Source organism: Plecotus auritus, assembly GCF_963455305.1.
Source record: "Plecotus auritus genome assembly, chromosome: 7".
Classification (NCBI taxonomy): domain Eukaryota; kingdom Metazoa; phylum Chordata; class Mammalia; order Chiroptera; family Vespertilionidae; genus Plecotus; species Plecotus auritus.
In genome coordinates, this window is record NC_137774.1 from 40,785,660 (window position 1) to 40,804,448 (window position 18,789).

Consider the following 18,789-nt stretch of genomic DNA (forward strand, 5'->3'; position numbering starts at 1 on the left):
ACCCTTGGGTCCTGCCAGCTGCATGCCCTGGGGCTGGCCGAGCCTGGCCAACCCTGGATCATACCTCAAAGTTGGTGTTGTTGTTATATGGGTGTTTCGACTCTCTCACTTGCACTTCCATTCCTGGCTCCTCCATGAACTGGCAGGCAGCCAGGGCCATGGTCCCCAGCATGTTCTCTCGGCAGCCTTGGAGCACCTTCTGCAGGATCTGGCAGGACACAAGGCAGGGAACGTCAAGGCCTACCAGTGGCAGGGCCATGGAGCTGCTCCATCAGGAAGAAGGGAGGGTCTATGTCAACCCAACGCCCATCCGAAGGGGCTGGCATCATCCGGCCCCCGGCCCCAGCCCGTCAAGCCACCCCAGCGGCCCCCTCTCCCTGAAGGAGCTCTTGCTGAAAATCAGGACACTGCAGTGCCTTCAGAGCAATACTACTTGAAGGGAGTCTGAAAGAACCAACAGAATCCATCAGAGATGGCCCTGGCCCCTGAAGAGTCCCAAGCCCAGGAGGGGGGTGGACATGCAAACAATTACAGCACAACGGGATCAATGACCAGAGTGAGGTACAAAATTAGCAGCTCCGTGGGGTAGGAATGGGGGAAGGGCATGTTCAAGACAGGGACTATCAGAAGCAAAACGCCCCCTTTTATCACTTCCAAATGAGAAATGTGGCTACAGCAAACATGCCAGTAACTCCAAGACTCTGAGGTTGGGAAAGGATCTAGAGGACTTAGCAATGGGTGGCAAATTAGGGATTAGAGCAGCCGTGGGCAAACTACGGCCTGCGGGCCGGATCCGGCTGTTCTATCCGGTTCTCTTGCTCTCCCCTCCGCTCCTTTACTTTGAATTTATATTAGTTCACACAAACACTCCATCCATGCTTTTGTTCCGGCCCTCCGGTCCAGTTTAAGAACCCATTGTGGCCCTCGAGTCAAAAAGTTTGCCCACCCCTGGATTAAAGGATAAATGTACGTCCTAAGGAATCTTCACATACAGTGTATGTGTGTGTATGAGGGGGTGAGGATGGCAAGAGGATAGGATAGGGCGGAAGAAGACGACAGCAAGTGTGATTAAAAATTTTTGCACTTGGCCCTAACCGGTTTGGCTCAGTGGATAGAGCGTCGGCCTGCGGAATGAAGGGTCCCAGGTTCGATTCCAGTCAAGGGCATGTACCTTGGTTGCAGGCACATCCCCAGTAGGGGGTGTGCAAGAGGCAGCTGATCGATGTTTCTCTCTCATCGATGTTTCTAACTCTCTATCCCTCTCCCTTCCTCTCTGTAAAAAATCAATAAAATATATTTTTAAAAAAATTTTTGCACTTGGGAACTGGGAAGGTGGTGATAAAACTTTCTAGTTCAGTGGCAGACAGTACCTGGGCCTCCTGAGTTATAGACCATTTTCTGCTATGTGAACTCTTCATTTCTACCCAACAGGAGGCGGAAGAAATGCTTTTAGACCTGTGAAGGATTGCTAACCCAGCACTCCTTTAAAAAACCAAGTTGAGCCCAGCCGGTGTGGCTCAGTTGGCTGGAGCATTGTCCCGTACACCAAAAGGTGGTGGGCTCAATTCCCAGTCAGGGCACATACCCAGGTTGCGGGTTCAATCCCTGGTTGAGGTGTGTGCAGGAGGCAGCCAATCGATGTTTCTTTCTCTCATTGATGTTTTCTCTCTCCCTCCCTTTCCCTCTCTCTAAAATAAAAAAATAATGACCAAGTTGAAGATTTGATTTAAAAAGAAAATAAAAAATGGCCTCCACCTGTCACAAGTGAACTTTAAATTAGAGCACTGGACTTAAGAGGATGCACAGACAGGCCCTGGTGAGCCCCTTGTCTGCCACCCAGAAGCTGGAAGCGTTGGAGAAGCCTCCCAGCTTGATTTCCTCATCTCTGGGTCACAATGTAATACAGGTATAAATGCTGGCAGAGGGTCTGACCTGGGGTAGACATTCTAGAAGCAATGGTTGAAAAGACAAGACACAAACTGCCCTGGGAGGCTTCCTGTATGATGGGAACAAGCTACCACACTTGTAATTAACCTTGTGCCCTGGGCTCACTAAGTGAGATGATGCTAGGAACATGAGAAGAGACAGGCTAGCAAAGACAGTTAGACTTGAAAGTGTGAGAACAAAAAGGGAAAACTGCAAAGACAAGTTTTATGGGATCATTTCTCCAAACACTCTGAGCACCAAGTCTGTCCTAGGCTATGAGCTCAGCTCTAGGCCAGTAATTGGGAGAGTTCAACAGTGACCCTACCCTGCTGTGTTGCATTCACACCTGCTGGGGAGTCCTACAGCCACACATGTGAGCTCACTCCAGGAAAGCACTTGCTGGAGGAAGGCTGTTCAAACACTTGGGGTCTGGGGTGGGGAGAGGACAGAGGAGGAGTGAGAGGGGTGAGTGCCCAGCTTGGCCTGCTTAATTACCTTCTCCCACCGGTGCTTTTCTTCCAGCTGCATGAACATGTCAAAAATGTAGGTCATATGGGCAGGACCACTTAGCTCCAGGATGTCCTCGCTCACTGGCACATGCCCAGGCCACTCAGCAAGCAAGGATGCAAGCACATGGCGGGCATACAGGATTGCTGTGGCCTCATTCACCCGGAAAAGGTAGTCCCGGACTGCCCTCTTGCTCTTGCAGTTCAGTTCCTTGTGCAGAAGGGCGGCGCTCTTAGTACGCCGCTGCTTGGCATAGCTCTGCTGCAGTTCACTCTCCGTGCTGGAGATCAGCTTCTGGGTCACGGGGTTTGATTCAGCAGTGGCCTTGTCACAGCGAGTGGGCCGGGACTGCAAACCCAAAGACCACGTTACTGAGGCCTGCCTTTTTACAAGTAGGGGTGGGGTGGGAGTCAGGGAGAGACAATTTTTTACAAGTGGAGGCAACATACCAAGCACGGTAAGATAATCATGTCTGTATCCACAGCTTTGGCACTCTGCTCCTCCAGTCTCAGGCTCCTACTGGGCTGCCACTTCTGCGCCAGGGCCCGTATCCTTTCATCTGTGGTGAGCTCATCGCCATCAAACCTGAAGAGAAGGAGTACAAAGTTGGGTACATAAGTTATAGCAAGGCAAGATTTTACCTTGCAGTGAAACTTGTCAGAAATGTTACTTCACAATTACATGATTTTCCATATTTTGCAAACTAGATTCACAGTGTTCTTTTATTCATGCACGCAGATGTGCCTGTATTCCTTGTGGCAAAGAATCCAAATTGTCCCTCAGGATCCATCTTTCCGTTCTTTTAGAACAAAGTTCCCGGGAGTTTTAGCAAGATACAGAATCATCTAGCTGGAGACATGGTTCCCAGAACCCCTTGCAGTCAGATGGGGTGATGCAACTAGGTTCTTACCAACAGGAGGGCAGTGAGGTGATGTGTGCCACTTCTGAAGCCCACCCTCAGAAACAGCACTAAGAATGTGCTCCTTTCCCTGCCTTCCCCCTTCCCTCTGGGCTGGAACAGAGAGGTGGTGTGGGTGAGCCAGCTTGGTCTACACGGATTAGAACAAAGGATGGTCATTTGTGGAGCAGCGCTGCCCACTCATCCCAGACTGCTGCCCACCTCTGGACTGTTCCATGACAGCAAAAACAAATCCTATCTTTCTGGACCTATGTATTTCTGGGTGTCTCAGTTACAACAGCTTAGGCTATGCCCTACATGATGCAACCCTGCTGCATCTCACAAAAGATTTGAGGCCATTTGGAAGAAATACATATAGAAAATAGAAATATGAAATAAAAATTAAAAGAAGTATTAAACTGGAATTGGATATAAATTAGAATAGGACGTCAAAACTAGAACATGGGGACGGAGGAGGGGGTTAGTTGCAGATAGCCAAAGTTCTACACAAATTTAAGAGCTGGGCCCAAGAACTAGCTCTGAACTTCCTATCCAAGAGAAAGGGATATATTGTTAATTGTATAATAATTCTTGAAAAAAAAACCATGAGTATAATATGCAGTGGTGAAAAACAAATAAACAACACAACAGTTTTGATAAGAAGGTCCTGCTCTGCACTGTGTGTTCTCTGGGACGACATAAGAGAGAAACCTCGGTGTCTGTCTCCATTCCTGCATCCATAATGAGTTTCCTCTAAGAAATGTGAAGTTTTTCCAGAGGAACACACAACACAATTCAAGATGATCTGCAGTGAAGCACAGCCAGCTTTCAGATCCCTTTATGAAGCACTAACAACCAGTTCCACACCAGCTCTGGGCCTGTCAGACGCTTTTCTCCAGATCCTGCTGGCAGGAGGTTAGTGCAGTCCTGCCTTGCATGTTCTCACACTCACTACACTTCAGCTGCACCCAGACAGCCCTTACCTCTTCTGGACCTCCAGGAAGAACGAATCGGTCCTTTTCATCTGTAGTTCGTATATGGCCCGGAGAATGTGCAGAGGGGCATTGAGGGCATCGTGAGCCATCTGAAGGCCATGGGGAGGAAATATGAGAGAGACAATATAATGTGCTTTAACACATTATTAATCACCTAAACTCAAAAGTGATAAAACAATTATGTTCTAAAGTTACCACAGGTAATAATTTAAGAACACCATATGGGTACTTAAAGCATATAAAGTTATAAGCCCTAAAACATGGATTTGTAAAATCTGCATTACCATTATAAATTCAAAGGAAAATCTAAAACACAGAAACACCAAAAGGAATATTATGTCAACAGAATGCAATGCTAATAGTCAATAACTACCCACCACACTGTATTCATTGCTAGCTTCTCTGTCACTGCCTCGCACTCAATTTGATAACTGGTACATTAGTCTAAGTATACTGACTGTACTTTTGATTTTTAAAAAACTATACTTGTTTTTCAGATATCCATCCCATACTGTTTACTCTTCATATAATTAGACCCTTTGAGTTTAAGCCCTCCCCCACTTTCACATCATTCTGAGGAAGAGTGGGTTATCCAGGGAAAGAGAGACAGTATATCTGAGAAACTATGAGGAAGAACTATCATTTGGAAGTTTATGGATGGGGTTGGAAATTACATGCAAAATTGTGCATATATATATTTGAATGTGTATTTTATAGGAGAAATGATCTACAGCTTTTAGGCCCATGAACCAAAAACGTTAAGAAGTACTGTTGTAAGGGCCTTTCCATTCTTCTGCAATGGTTCTGCACAATACAGATTGAGTCTGCAGGAAGTGATTCTCAGGATGTGGAGGCTAAAAGACAGTCCAAGCCAAAGAGAATCCATCCCTTAAAGTCCCTGTCTCGGTCCATGCCATGACCTAAGAACATACCAGGAAACATATTCTGGTGGGCTCATCCAGGCTTTCCAGAGGGTCTAGCTTTTTCTGTTCTGGCTCACTTGGGCTGCTAACGGACCGTTCCACCTCCTCCTCTTGCTCCCCTCGTTCATCTGACTCCAAGTCTCCATGCTCAGCCAAAGTGTTGATCTCCTTTTTTGAGGAGTACAGCATGATGGACAAGATCTACACCGAAAGAAAATCAGGCAGGGCAGCAAAGTGAGTGTTCGGTGGGTGAGAAGATTACACAGATCCTTAATCCTCAAAGGGTAGAAAATATCTGACCTAACTTTTTAAAAGATGTCAGGATTCACAAAAAGAATGTATAATTAGAAAAGAAAAACATGTTCAACTGTACTTGTAATCAAAGAAATGCTAACTAAAACTATGAGGGAACTTTATTAACTTTGCCACTGACCATGTAAATGGATATCATGCTTTTAGAATGCATGTTGGTGAATTGAGATTATCTGATGGCCATTTTTCTAAGTTGCTAGTTTTCGTAATACCATTTTTAGTGGTTGCATATGGTATATGAAGGTAGACTGTTATTTACATAAAGAGCTATAAAAATGTTTAGTCTCTGTCCCAGTAACTCATCTTTGAGGAATAATGTAAGATATGTTAAAAGTTATATTCATGATATAGTCAAGGAAGCATTAATGGCAAAAACCTGAAATCTACCTTCACATATCATATGCAGCCATTAAAAATCATGATTATGAAAACTAGCAACTTAGAAAAATGGCCATGATATGATCTCAATTTATTTGTATACCATGCTCATTTTGCAATCTAAATCTATCTATCTATCTATCATAGATACAGAGGAAAAAAACAGGTAGCTGTGTTTGGGGGTAAAATTTAGAGTTTTCTTTTTCTATTTTGCAAATTTTCTGGTTCTATTGTTTGAGTAATAAAAAAATTTAACTTAAAATATTTCCTAAGAACAAGAGCTCACATGCTCTCCAGGTTATCCAATAATATGTTCCAGCACAGTGGCAACTACGAGCTGTTTCTTCAAGTTCAGACCTCTGTGGGCTGAGCAAGGGCACTGACCACCTCTCACATAGCAGCAGCCTTTCCCGGACCTGAAGCTGACATTTGGTACAGAAACTCCACAGGGAACTATAAAAATTCTATTAAGAACAACCTAAAGCCTCTGGGGAATAGTAATAAAATGAGAATATCAACTAACATGCTTCAAAAAATAAACAAAAGTGAGGACAAATTTAGAAACTCATCTTAGCTCGAAGGTACTTTAAAGGGAAATAATAATTAAGGGAACACTTTATTATCATGATATAATGTTTCCATACAAAATACTTCTCTTCCAATGTTCTTTAAACAAACATCAAATTCATTTTTCCTGACAGGGGAGGACAGGTGTCATATCCCTATTTAAAAAGGGAAGACAAACACAAGACAGTTTTAACAACCGCACAGAGTGAGAGTGCACTGGGAAGAACGAGCTATAACTGATGACTCTAACTCCCAGACCAGGAAATCTGCACCAGTTGGCAGTAGGAGGAGCCACCCTCATCCCTTACTTCCAGGTCCCGGAGGAGCCACGTTTTACTGAAACCAGTCCCTTTGCTGCACTTTTTCACCAGTAGCTTCAGCAAATCAGTCTGAAGGAAGGTAGCATGGGTCTCTTCAAAATCATGAGCCTGCCAAACAGAAAAAGAATGATTTGCAACTGCCTCAGAATGAAGAAGGATCACTAGGGAGAAGCAAGCCTTCAGAACCCAGTTTCAGCTAGTGGCCCAAGGTCATTCTTAAGTGAAGAATCAGCAGGAAGAATGAACCCTGAACCTTAGCCATAACCTCTGTCTGTTCATTCACTCTCCAAGCCATTCATTCAACAAATATTCTGAAGCCTAATATATCCTGTGTGCTAAGTCCTGTGCTAACAACAGAAGTTTTTTGTCCCTCTCCTGCTTGCTACCTTCCAAAAGCTTCCCACTGCTCTTTAAACTAAGGAGTTGACAAGGACCTATAGGATCCCTGCCTGCTTCTGTGGTCTCATCTGCGTCTTCTATACTATCCTGAATCCCTGGAGGTGTTCTGCTTCCTCACAACCATGCCTGTTCCTGGAGTTTGCTACTCTCCCAGCATGTAACACCCTACCCAGATTCTTATCTATCACCTCAAATTTCATCTTCTCAGAAAGGCTTTTTCTGACTCATGATAGTTTTCCTTGCAGGCTCTTTGTTGTCTCTCTTGCAGTTTAGACTGTAAGCTCCATGAGATCAGGGACCTTCTTTCTAGTTCAAAACTACATACTCAGTTCTATCTGGCATTGAATGAAGGATTCAAAGACAGAAATGGTCTCTGCCCTCAGGGAGTTTATTATGTTCTCTCACCTACTATAATGCAAACAACTAAAACCACAGCAGACTGTGATAAATGTCACGATATCAACAAGCAGTGGATGCACAGTGCCAATCCTAAAACTACAAATTCTCAGGGCTGGGCCAGAGCAGAAACGCTCTCTAATCCAGTCTCCCTGTGGTGCTTGAGTCTTTCCATGGCTTCCTCGCCAGTGCTGCCAAAGTCAAGGAACAAACTTTTAAAATGAAATCCTTGTTTTATGGCTAATTCTGTTGGGAAGATCATCCTAAAGTAACCCCTTCCTCCCCATCCATGCCCCTCAGAAAGCAGAAGAACTACGTTACCCATAAATCAAGGCTTTTGATCTCCACACCCACTACTGCCCAGCTCTTTAACTTGTCTGCCTCCTCCCACCCCAACTGACAAACGTATTGCTCAAAGATCCCATGGGATGCTTGCCCCTTTATTCTTCCCTTCTTCTTATCCTATGGTTCAGAGGAAAGTGAAAAACCATTCAGTCCATTTTTCTTCTCATCTTCCAAGGTTCTGTGCCCATTAAGCAGTGGTCCCAAAAAATAGTACTGAAAAACTACAGAAAACCAACTATCAGGAAACCTCTGTTTCTGCTTTAAAGCTATCCTTGTGCAAGGCCCCAACCATTTCTAAAAGTAATCAAAATCCTATAGTTAAGCCTCCATTGAAACCAGATGGCATTTCTTCCTAGTTAATGCCCTGCAGATGTTAAATCATAGCCAGATTCAGTAGCAAATGGAAGAAGCTCACCATTACCTTTAGTGTTTTATATAATCCTTTGAGGGCCAGGGACAGGACCCAAGTTGCTTCCACTGCCTCAGGACAATGGCTGTCCATGCTGGTTTGCAGAAGGTGACTGGCGATAAAGGCAAAGTGCTGGGAATATTGGCTCAACTGGGCCTGAGAGTCACTGCATTCCTGTCCTCCGCCTTTCTGGACCAACTGGTAGTCCTTCACTGAAGGGTGATGTCGGGCAGGAAAAGAAGGCATCAAAAGTACAGTTAATGCCCCCTGCAGCTAAGTTTCTTCCCCAGTAATGTGCCTTATGGAAGCAAAAAATGCAAGCCCCCAAAATCTCCCGGTTTCCAACTTAGCTGTTATATTTAAGGCCAGCTTGCAGGGGAGCACAAAAATGGTACTGGGCCACCTATTCACCAAGCAACTGAAAGAGGAAATTAATGTTCCTATTACTGTGCACAAACAAGTTTCCTCCAAAAGACAACAAAGGTGAAACGTTGTTCTTAAATATAGTACATAAGAGATTTCCACTTCCAAGCAAGACTAAGGGATCGGATTTATTCTTCTACCTTCAATAACCAGAACACTGAAAATATATGAAACAATGGTTTGCAGACATTGGACAACAGGTATTACAAGACTATGATCCCTGAGAGAAGGGACAAAAACCAGGTAAGCCCTCCAGTAGCTCTGGCTATCTTATATAATAAAAGCCTAATATGCAAATTGGCCGCCCCTCAGGCGGTCATTCAACCGGGAGTTCGACCGCTTGCTATAATATGTGCTGACCACCAGGGGGCGGCGCAGAGCACAGTGGGAGTTGGCAACACGCTGAGACCTCTTGCCGGCTACCTGGGGGCGAGGGTGACGGGGACAGAGGTGCAGTGAGAATGCGGGTTGTCCACCAAGCTCACTCTCACTCCCCCTGCTACCCTCCCCCGGGACGCCAGGGCTTGTGCGCCAGGGAAGCTCCCCTGCTCAGACGCCTGGCCCGTACCCATGCAGCCTCTTCCGGGTGAGCCACTGGGACCGCAGGGGCTGGTCGGCCTCCCCGTGGGTTCGCATAGGAGCCGGTCTGCGAGGCTGGCCGGGAGAGAGTGTGCTGCCTGCCTGGCTTCCGTGCAGCACCACTGGGTGGCCAGAGGCCCATGCTGCACCCAGGCCCACAGTGTCTGGCCGCACTCACCGCATCTCTGCGTGGGGACTTGGGTGCCGTGACTCAGGCAGAGAGGGGTGCACAGGGGCCTGGGGGCCCAGGTGCTGCCCAGAGCCCAGAGGTCAGCTGGGACCTGCCCTTCCACGCCAGATGCTCGCACTTCGATTGCTGGCCAGGCCTAGGGACCGCACCTATGCATGAATTTCATGCACCGGGACTCTAGTCTAGAAAGATAATTTCCAGGCTGCAGAGCAAGGAGTGAAAATCCAAGCAGAGTCTACCAGTCTCAATGAACTGAGGAGATAGATGTCAGTATTCAAGGAAATCAAGGCAGCTAGAATTTATGGGGCAGAATATCACAGAGAAGGTTGACTGAGAGAAAGAGGAAGAGGGAGGAAGAAAGGAAGAGAGAAAGAGAGAGAGAGAGAAAGAGAGAGAGAGATTTTCTCAGGAGTCTTTGGCTGAGTACTGATCTACGCAAATGTGAGAGAAAATTATCTATATAAGAAACAACTTGGTTTTTTAAAAAGTCTACCAAAAAACAATAGGGAGAAAAATTCTTGGAACTCAGGGAGTGCTGGGAATATTTTGTCTTCCCACGAGTGAGAGTGGAAGTGTCCTAGTGGGGGGCAAAAAAACTATTTGAAGATATAATGATTAAAATGTTTCCAAATTTGATGAAAACTATAAATCCACAAAGCTAGAAGTTCAATAAATCCCCAAGCTGAAGAAACAAAGAAAATCATGCCAGGGTACAACATAATCAAAGTGCTAAAAACCACCAGCTGGTGTGGGTCAGTGGTTGAACATTGACCTATGAACCAGGAGGTCATGGTTTGATCCAGTCAGGGCACATGCCCAGGTTTCGGACTCGACCCCCAGTAGGGGGCGTGCAGGAGGCAGCCAATCAATTATTCTCTCTTATCACTGATGTTTCTATCTCTCTCTCCCTCTCCCTTCCTGTCTCTGAAATCAATAAAAACATTTTTAAAACGCTAAAAACCAATGATTAAGAGAAAAATCTTAAAAGCAATCAGAGAAAAATAACTCACCACCAAAAGGGATCCCCTCAGCTGCGATCTCTCCCTTTGGAGGAAAAGGAGAGCAGAAGACCCCAGCAGCTTTCACCACCAAGGACCCAAGCAGCCCTCATGGCTATCAGGGACACCCAAAGCTTTTGTCACTAAGAACTCCCTCAGTCTTTGCCTATGTTAATCTCAGCTGATGGAGCTGCCCAGAATCCATGCCACTGAGCCTAATGCTGCGACCCCAACCACAGCAGCCCTGGCCCAGGGCATGAACACCTATACCCTTGATGACTAGATATGAATAAAATGGGCATTGATGGGGTTCAAGCAAAGATTTTAACATAGTACTACACAAGGTGGTGAAGGCCAAAAGGACCCCAAACAAGAGCCCCAAACAGTCTGCTTTATTTATCCTGGTTTGGAGACATTTTGGAAAACCAAGATTCAAAGATTATAATGAGAAAACTCACCTGCAATTGCTTCAAGCAGTGGTTTGGGAGAGGAATCAAGATGAAGGCTGACAAAAGGACCAGGGTCCCTTGACTCAACCCCTAACTGGGGACCCAAAGTCTTTGCACTAGAGTGGATAAAATGGCCAGAATGTGAAGAAGAGAAGTTTCTGGACTCCTTGACATGGGAACCCCACAAACTGTTGTACCAAAACCCACTGGTGAAGCCCTGGCCATGGACTACAATTAGACTGAAAGAACATAAAGATTTTACCAAAGAAAGGGTTGATGGGATTATGAACATTGAAATGTTTAAACAGGAGTATGCAAATAATTTGTGTCTTCTTTACCTGAATGTTTTATGAGAATGGATATTCTGTCTGGCCGGGAAACACTTACCCTACCAAGTGCTATAAAACCAAAACTGTTAATAAAGTCAGAATGGAAGTGCGTGCGCGCGCACACACACACACACCCACCACACACACACACACACACACACACACACACACACACACACGGCACACTATGCAGAGTAACAGAAAATGACAGCAAATTTTGAGGCAGAAACTATGCAAACCAAAAGAAAATGGATCAATATCTTTAAAATATTCAAAGAAAACCTCTCAACAAGCATGTTTTGCTCAATAAAATTATCTCTCAAATATAAAGTCAAAATAAATATTTCTTTGATTTGGTAGGACAAACCAAAACAAAGTTCTTGTAGCAGCAGACTTTCACTACAAGAAATGTTAAGGGAAGTTTACCAGGCCAAAGAAAAAAAATACCAGATGGAAATTTGAACCTACACAAAGGAACGAAGAGCACCAGGAATGGTAAACATGTGGCTAAACATGAAAAACATTGTTTTCTCATTTTTAAATGTCTTTTAAAGTATCTGACTTTTTAAAACAAAAATAAGGTACTGGTAGGTTTATGTCATGTAGAAGTAAAATTTGTGACAACAGTAGCACAAAGGATGGGGGATAAAAATATAAAATCTACGTGTCTTCACTATACGTGAAGTGGTATAATATTATTTGAAGGCAGACTATGACGAGTTAAGGGTGAACATTATAAACTGTACTTCAACCACTAAAAAATTATTTGAAGGTAAACTACTGTAAATCCTAGAGCAATCACTAAAATAAATAAATAAATAAATAAATAAACAAATAAATAAATAGTTACAGTTTACAAGCCAATAGTAGGGATAAAATGAAATAAATAAAAAAACTCAATCCAAAAGGCAGAAGATAAGAAAAAAAAAAAGGCACAAAGAACAGATGAGACAAATAATTTTAAAAAGCAGGAAGAGAACAGAGTTTAATTCAACTATCTTGATAACTGCTTTAAATGTAAACGGTCTAAACATCTCAATTAAAAGGCAAGGATTATCAGATTGGATTAAAAACGAAGACTATACTATGTGCTATCTATAAGAAATCCACTTTAAATGTAGGCACAGGTAGATTAAAGTGAAAGGATGGAAAAAGATATGCCATGCAAATGTTAGTAATAAAAAAAAGCTAGAGAGGCCACATAAATATTAAAGTAGATAGCCAGAACAAGGAATATTATCAGAGATAAAAAGGGTCATTCCATAATGAAATGAGAAACAGACATACACATAATTACAGCTGGAAACTTCAACACATTCCTACCTCAGTAATTGTAAGGATAGAAAATCACTAAGAACATAGAAGACTTGAACAACACTATCAATTGACTTGACCTAAATACTGTCAAAAGGACACTCCACTAACAACACAAGTACATACATTTTCAAGTGCACATGGAACCTTGTTTCAATTTGAGCATAAAACGTATGCAGAGATTACACAACTTTCTTCCATTTTTAGAAGAAATAATTATGATTAGGACCTGTTTTCCTTTTCCGGGTTTTGATGTCAACGATCACAGCCCTGTTTTTCTCAGTAAAGTGCTTCAAGATGATAACATTATGTGGCTCATTGGCATTATCCATATAAACACAGCGGGTCCCCACACAGAGAACCTAGTAAATAAAAGAGAGAGACAGAAAAAGCAAATCAATAGCACAAAGAAACAGGAAAAAGTACTTAATTAAACACAAGTCCAGTCCCTTTTGCTGTGTCCTGACTTCAAGAAGCACTCAAGGATGGGGTACTTCTCATCTCCAAGTCCAGAGCCTGACACAGGCCTGGCACAGAATTGGTTTAAATGCTTGCTGGATGAAGAAGCCATGATTTCACAGTCCTCTTTGTCCCAACCAGTTGAGAGATATGAAGATTAGAAATGAGATCAAAATGAATGCCAAAGTGAAAAACAATTGTACTTTGAAGTGCTTTGTAATTTACTATATTATAGTTACTATTATTCAAAGCCAACTACTGGCTAGCAAAATGAATCAAATGACTAAATTGTTGAAAATGCAAGTTAAACAAATCATCCCATAATCTTAAAAATATATCAATATTATATAAAGGCGATTATACAACAGGGGAAAAATTCCAAAGATATATGCTATAGAGACTTCGATGTGTGTGCTGAAGGTAGAAAGAGGTGGCCAGGCCTTCAAAGGGATATACCTGGGGAAAGCTGACCAGCACTAGCAGGCTGAAGATGTTGGTGTGCTTCAGCTGGAAAGGCAACTGCTTGATGCAGTGGTCTGTGAAGGTGGCAATGACGTCGCGCCACAATGGGGCACTGTTGAGTGACCGCAGGATCTCTGCCATGGAGCATGCCCAGTCCAAACCCACCCGGCTGGAAGGCAAGAGCTCCATTAGTGCACAAGCTCCAAATTAAACTCAGCAAAGTTTGCTACACTCCAAGGAGACCCAGAAGCATACCAAAGAACCACTCATTAGTGTTGTTGTTGTTTTAAAATATATTTTTATTGATTTCAGAGAGGAAGGAAGAGAGATAGAAACATCAATGATGAGAGAGAATCATTTATTAGCTGCCTCCTGCACGCTCTCCACTGGGGATCAAGTCTGCAACTTGGGCATGTGCCCTTGACCGGAATGCAACATGGGACCCTTTAGTCTGCAGGTCGATGTTCTATCCACTGAGCCAAACCGGCTAGGGCTCATTAGTTAGTTTAAAAACTACCAGAATAATGCTTTTCATATAAAGGTAAGTGGGGGTTGGGGGAGAAATCAAGATCTGTTACTTACATATTGTCTACAGCTATTTTTTTTAAATCTCTATAAACACTTATACACATTTGTGTGCTTGTGCATATTCATGAAAGAAAAAAAGCTTGAAATATATGTTTATATATATTTTGTTGTTTATTTTTATTTCTTTTTGTTGTTGTTGGAAAGAAGTATATATATATTTTTTAAATCTACTTTTATTTTTTTATATGTCTTTATTGATTTGAGAGAGAGGAAAGAAGAGTAGAGAGATAGAAATATCAATGAGAGAGAAAGACTGATCAATGCTTCCTGCACGCCCCCTACCAGGGATCAAGTCAGCAACTCGGGCATGTGCCCTGATGGAATGGAACTGGTGACCTCTTGGTTCATGGGTTGACACTCAACAACTGAGCCACACTGGCCGGCAAGGCTCATTAGTTGAGCGTGGACCTATGAACTATGTTTGATTCCCAGTCAGGGCACATGCCTGGGTTGCAGGCTCAATCCCGAGTAGGGCATGCAGGGGCAGCAGATCAATGATTCTTTCTCATCATTGATGTTTCTATCTCTCTTTCCTTCTCCTTTCCTCTCTGAAATCAATAAAAATATATTAAAACAAAACAAACAAAAAAAACCAGCATCCTTAATATGGTGTGAGCTAGGATGATTTTTAGTCTTCATTTCTGTTTTACAAATTTGGTATTGTGATTATTACGTTTATAATAAAAACGGATCTATTTTCTTCAGCTCCAAAGCAAACACTTACTGCTCTCAGGAAAAACAAACCAACCAGAGAGTTGAATCAGCAGACAGTGCCCAGACTGAACAGCTGTTTTAATATGGGTTTTGAGCATAGTTTAATGTCTGATGACAGCATTGTTAATAAAAATAATTCTATTCCCACAAAAGATTCCTGGACAACAGCACTGAAGCACACTGATATTAATCAACAGCCAGACCATTGACTTAAAGAAATGAACACCAAGATAGATCAGAGTAGAGGTGGCTACCTGTCCAGGCACACAGCTCCCAGGCTAAAGAGTAGGTGGGTGGTCTTCCAGCCATCTGGCATAATGGAATTATCCCCTGCAGCAAATAGGTTGTGTTTGGCTGAGAGGACCTTGATCACTGCGGCATCTACCTCTGATGGCAAAAGGCGGATTATTAACTGGCCAAGAAGACCCAACGTGAGATGGTAGGTTTCATTCAGGTGGCCTGCATTTGAGATGACAACCTGAAACATGAGTGGGAGGACGTGCTCCAGGTCTATCAGGGGGACTGTGGGATCCTGCTAAGAGAGGGAGAAAAATCTGTTCAATAAAAAATCCACATAAAATTACCAACTAAAGACTCTATTCCCTTCATGTTTTATTTACAACTGTCCTAGTGCCAAAGGAATTATGCAATATCTTTCATAAATGGCTTATATACAATCAATTATAAAATACATTCTCAGGTATCATCTTACAATCCTACTTCTAATTTATAACCCTACCCTCGGAGAAACCAAGATGGCGGCATAGGTAAACACCTAAACTGCTGCCTCGCACAACAATTTCAAAACTACAACTAAAAGACAAAACGGACATCATCCAGAACCACAGGAAGGCTGGCTGACTGGAAATTCTACATCTAGAAGGAAAGAGAAAAGCACACTGAGACTCAGAGGAGTTGCAGGAGGCAGAGGTACAGAGACGCACGTGCGGACTGGCAACTGAGTGCGTGGCTGGCTTTCTCAAGTGGGAGGGAGACAAAAGCTCCCAACTGTGCTGAACTCCAGTTTGGGACAAGACTCTGGGGACCCAGACTCATATGGGGTGAAACTGGACTGTCAGGAAAGAGAAAAGCACACTGAGACTCAGAGAACTGCGGAAGGCAGAGGTACCGAGGCGCGTGTGCGGAGAAGGCGGGCAACTGAGTACACGGCTGGCTTTCTCAAGCAGGAGGGAGATAAAAGCTCCCGACTGCTCTGAACTCCAGTTCCGGGCGAGACTCTGGGGACCCAGACTCATTCGGGGAGAAATTGGACTGTCTGACAGTGGGCGAAACTCGAGGGTGGCTCTCTCTCAGAGGTGCTGGCAGCGATTACCACAGGACACTGAGACACAGAGGCCACTTAGGGCAGGGCTGACGGGAAGCCAATGCTGTCTGCTCCGCCCTGAGACTCCGCCCCATCCAAGCTGAGCACAGAGGATTTTGCAAGTCTTGTCTCATAAGGGTGTCTCCAGCACAGAAGTTCTCCCAGCTTAGACACAGCTGATCCTCACAGCCATTTGGCCTGGAGGTCAATTCCTCCCAGTGATACCAACAACAATCAAGGCTTAACTACAACAAGGCTGTGCACACAACCCACAAAGGGGTGCACCAAGAGTGTCCACCTCAGGTAACTGGGGAGGCTGAGCCACTGGGCCCTATAGGACACCCAGAACACAAAGCCACTCTATTAACTCAGGGAAGCAGCCAAAATGTGGAGACAAAGAAACAGATCTCAAATGAAAGAAATGGAGGAAAGCAAACGACTGGATATAGAGTTCAAAACCATGGTTATAAGGTTTATAAAGAATTTTCTAGAAAAGGCCAATAAATTTAGCGAGACCCTCGAGGAAATGAAAAAGGACCAACTAGAAATTAAGCATACACTGACTGAAATAAAAAATAATATACAGAGTTCCAACAGCAGACAAGAGGATCGCAAGAATCAAGTCAAAGATTTGAAATACAAAGAAGCAAAAAACACCCAACCAGAAAAGCAAAAAGAAAAAAGAATCCAAAAATATGAAGATAGTGTAAGGAGCCTCTGGGATAACTTCAAGTGCCGGAGGCCAATCATTCTACCACTGATGGAAGGATGTGGACAGGAAACTGGGAAGGCTGGTCAACAACCTTAATTGTTTTGATCACTCACTGTTTAGTTGAAACATTGTTAGCTGAAGCAGCCTCCACCTCTGTTTCTCCTATGTAAATTTCTGTTATTGGAATTTCCTGCCTAAAGGTTATGGGGTATCCCATAGTCTCAATAAAAGGGATTGAAAGGCCAGAGCAAAGGGTAGTCCTTCCACTAGAGTTGGGCTCCCGCCTGGCCCCCAATATTTCCAAATTAATACTTTTCCAAGTCTCTTTTCATTTGTGTGCGGCCTTCTCCAGAACCCGAACCCTGAACCGGAACCCTGAACCACGCGGGATGTGAAAGGGGTTCCCACATCAAGTGTACCAAGATTAGAATTATGGGGGTGCCAGAAGAAGAGAGAGAGCAAGATACTGAAAACCTATTTGAAGAAATAATGACCAAAAACTTCCCCCACCTGGTGAAAGAAATAGACTTACAAGTCCAGGAAGTGCACAGAACCCCAAACAAAAGGAATCCAAAGAGGACCACACCAAGACACATCATAATTAAAATGCCAAGAGCAAAAGACAAAGAGAGAATATTAAAAGCAGCAAGAGAAAAACAGTTACCTACAAGGGAGCACCCATACGATTGTCAGGTGATTTCTCAACAGAAACTATGCAGCCAGATGAAGTGGCAAGCAGTATTCCAAGTGATGAATAGCAAGAACCTACAACCAAGATTACTCTACCCAGCAAAGCTATCATTCAGAATTGAAGGTCAGATAAAGAGCTTCACAGATAAGAAAAAGCTAAAGGAGTTCATCACCACCAAACCAGTATTATATGAAATGCTGAAAGGTATTTTTTAAGAAGAGGAAGAAGAAGAAAAAGGTAAAGATAAAAATTATGAACAAATACATATCTATCAACAAGTGAATCTAAAAATCAAGTGAATAAAAAATCTGATGAACAGAATAAACTAGTGAATATAATAGAATCAGGGGCATAGAAAGGGAGTGGACTGACAATTCTCGGGGGGGAAGGGGTGTGGGGGATGTGGGAAGAAATTGGACAAAAATCGTACACCTATGGATGAGGACGGGGGCAGGGGGTAAGGGCAGAGGATGGGGTGGAAACCGGGTGGAGGGGAGCTATGGGGGAAAAAAGAGGAACAATTGTAATAATCTGAATAAAGATTTATTAAATTTAAAAAAAAAAGCCAAACCCTACCCTCAGGAACACACAGATGACTGCTACTAAGAGTTGGTTTTAATATATGGCTTACAAAACACTTTTATTCTATGTATAACACCACTGTTTTTTTAAAAAGAAAATGCCATTTGTCTCTTACCGACTTTAAGGGAGGTAACATGGCTGCTAATAACCCCAAAATCCTCTTCTGGGAACACTCAGCAAACACCTGCTCAGGGCTTGGAGTAACTGCCTTTTCCTCGACGGGCTTCTGAGATGATGCTCCTGAATTTTCAGCATCTGAGTTGTAAAATACCAAACTTTCAGATTTTGTCAGCTTCTATGTATGTACAAAGAGGCAAGTAAACCCCTGCATTGTGCCTGTGCTGCTACAGAACAAAGCTGGGACTGACTGACTGACTGACTGACTGACTTACTTACTTACTTACTTACTTACTTACTTACTTTATTTATTTATTTATTTATTTATTTATTTATTTATTTAATTTCCCTCAGAGGATATTGTTTTCCATTGCCTTTTTCTTTTCCCCCAGAGAAGAAGGGAGAGGGGGAGAGAGACAGAAACATCAATGATGAGAGAGAACCACTGACCAGCTGCCTCCTGCACACCCACCACTGGGGTCC

General features: G+C 43.4%; 1 protein-coding gene across 3 annotated transcripts in view; it reads right to left on the reverse strand.

The window, feature by feature from the left end:
* ZZEF1 (zinc finger ZZ-type and EF-hand domain containing 1) overlaps positions 1-18,789 on the reverse strand; it is a 121,581-nt gene that overhangs the window by 12,153 nt on the left and 90,639 nt on the right. For 2 of the 3 annotated variants that reach the window (XM_080681360.1, XM_080681358.1), the window contains exons 39-49: positions 18,305-18,444; positions 15,135-15,415; positions 13,573-13,747; positions 12,887-13,019; positions 8,388-8,587; positions 6,815-6,934; positions 5,259-5,450; positions 4,315-4,415; positions 2,883-3,018; positions 2,422-2,781; positions 65-208 (exon numbers count right to left, since the gene is read on the reverse strand). In XM_080681360.1, coding sequence (XP_080537486.1) covers positions 65-208; positions 2,422-2,781; positions 2,883-3,018; positions 4,315-4,415; positions 5,259-5,450; positions 6,815-6,934; positions 8,388-8,587; positions 12,887-13,019; positions 13,573-13,747; positions 15,135-15,415; positions 18,305-18,444 — 1,982 coding nt within the window. The remainder of the gene's footprint in view (positions 1-64; positions 209-2,421; positions 2,782-2,882; positions 3,019-4,314; positions 4,416-5,258; positions 5,451-6,814; positions 6,935-8,387; positions 8,588-12,886; positions 13,020-13,572; positions 13,748-15,134; positions 15,416-18,304; positions 18,445-18,789) is intronic. The other variant, XM_080681359.1, reaches the window with a different exon arrangement.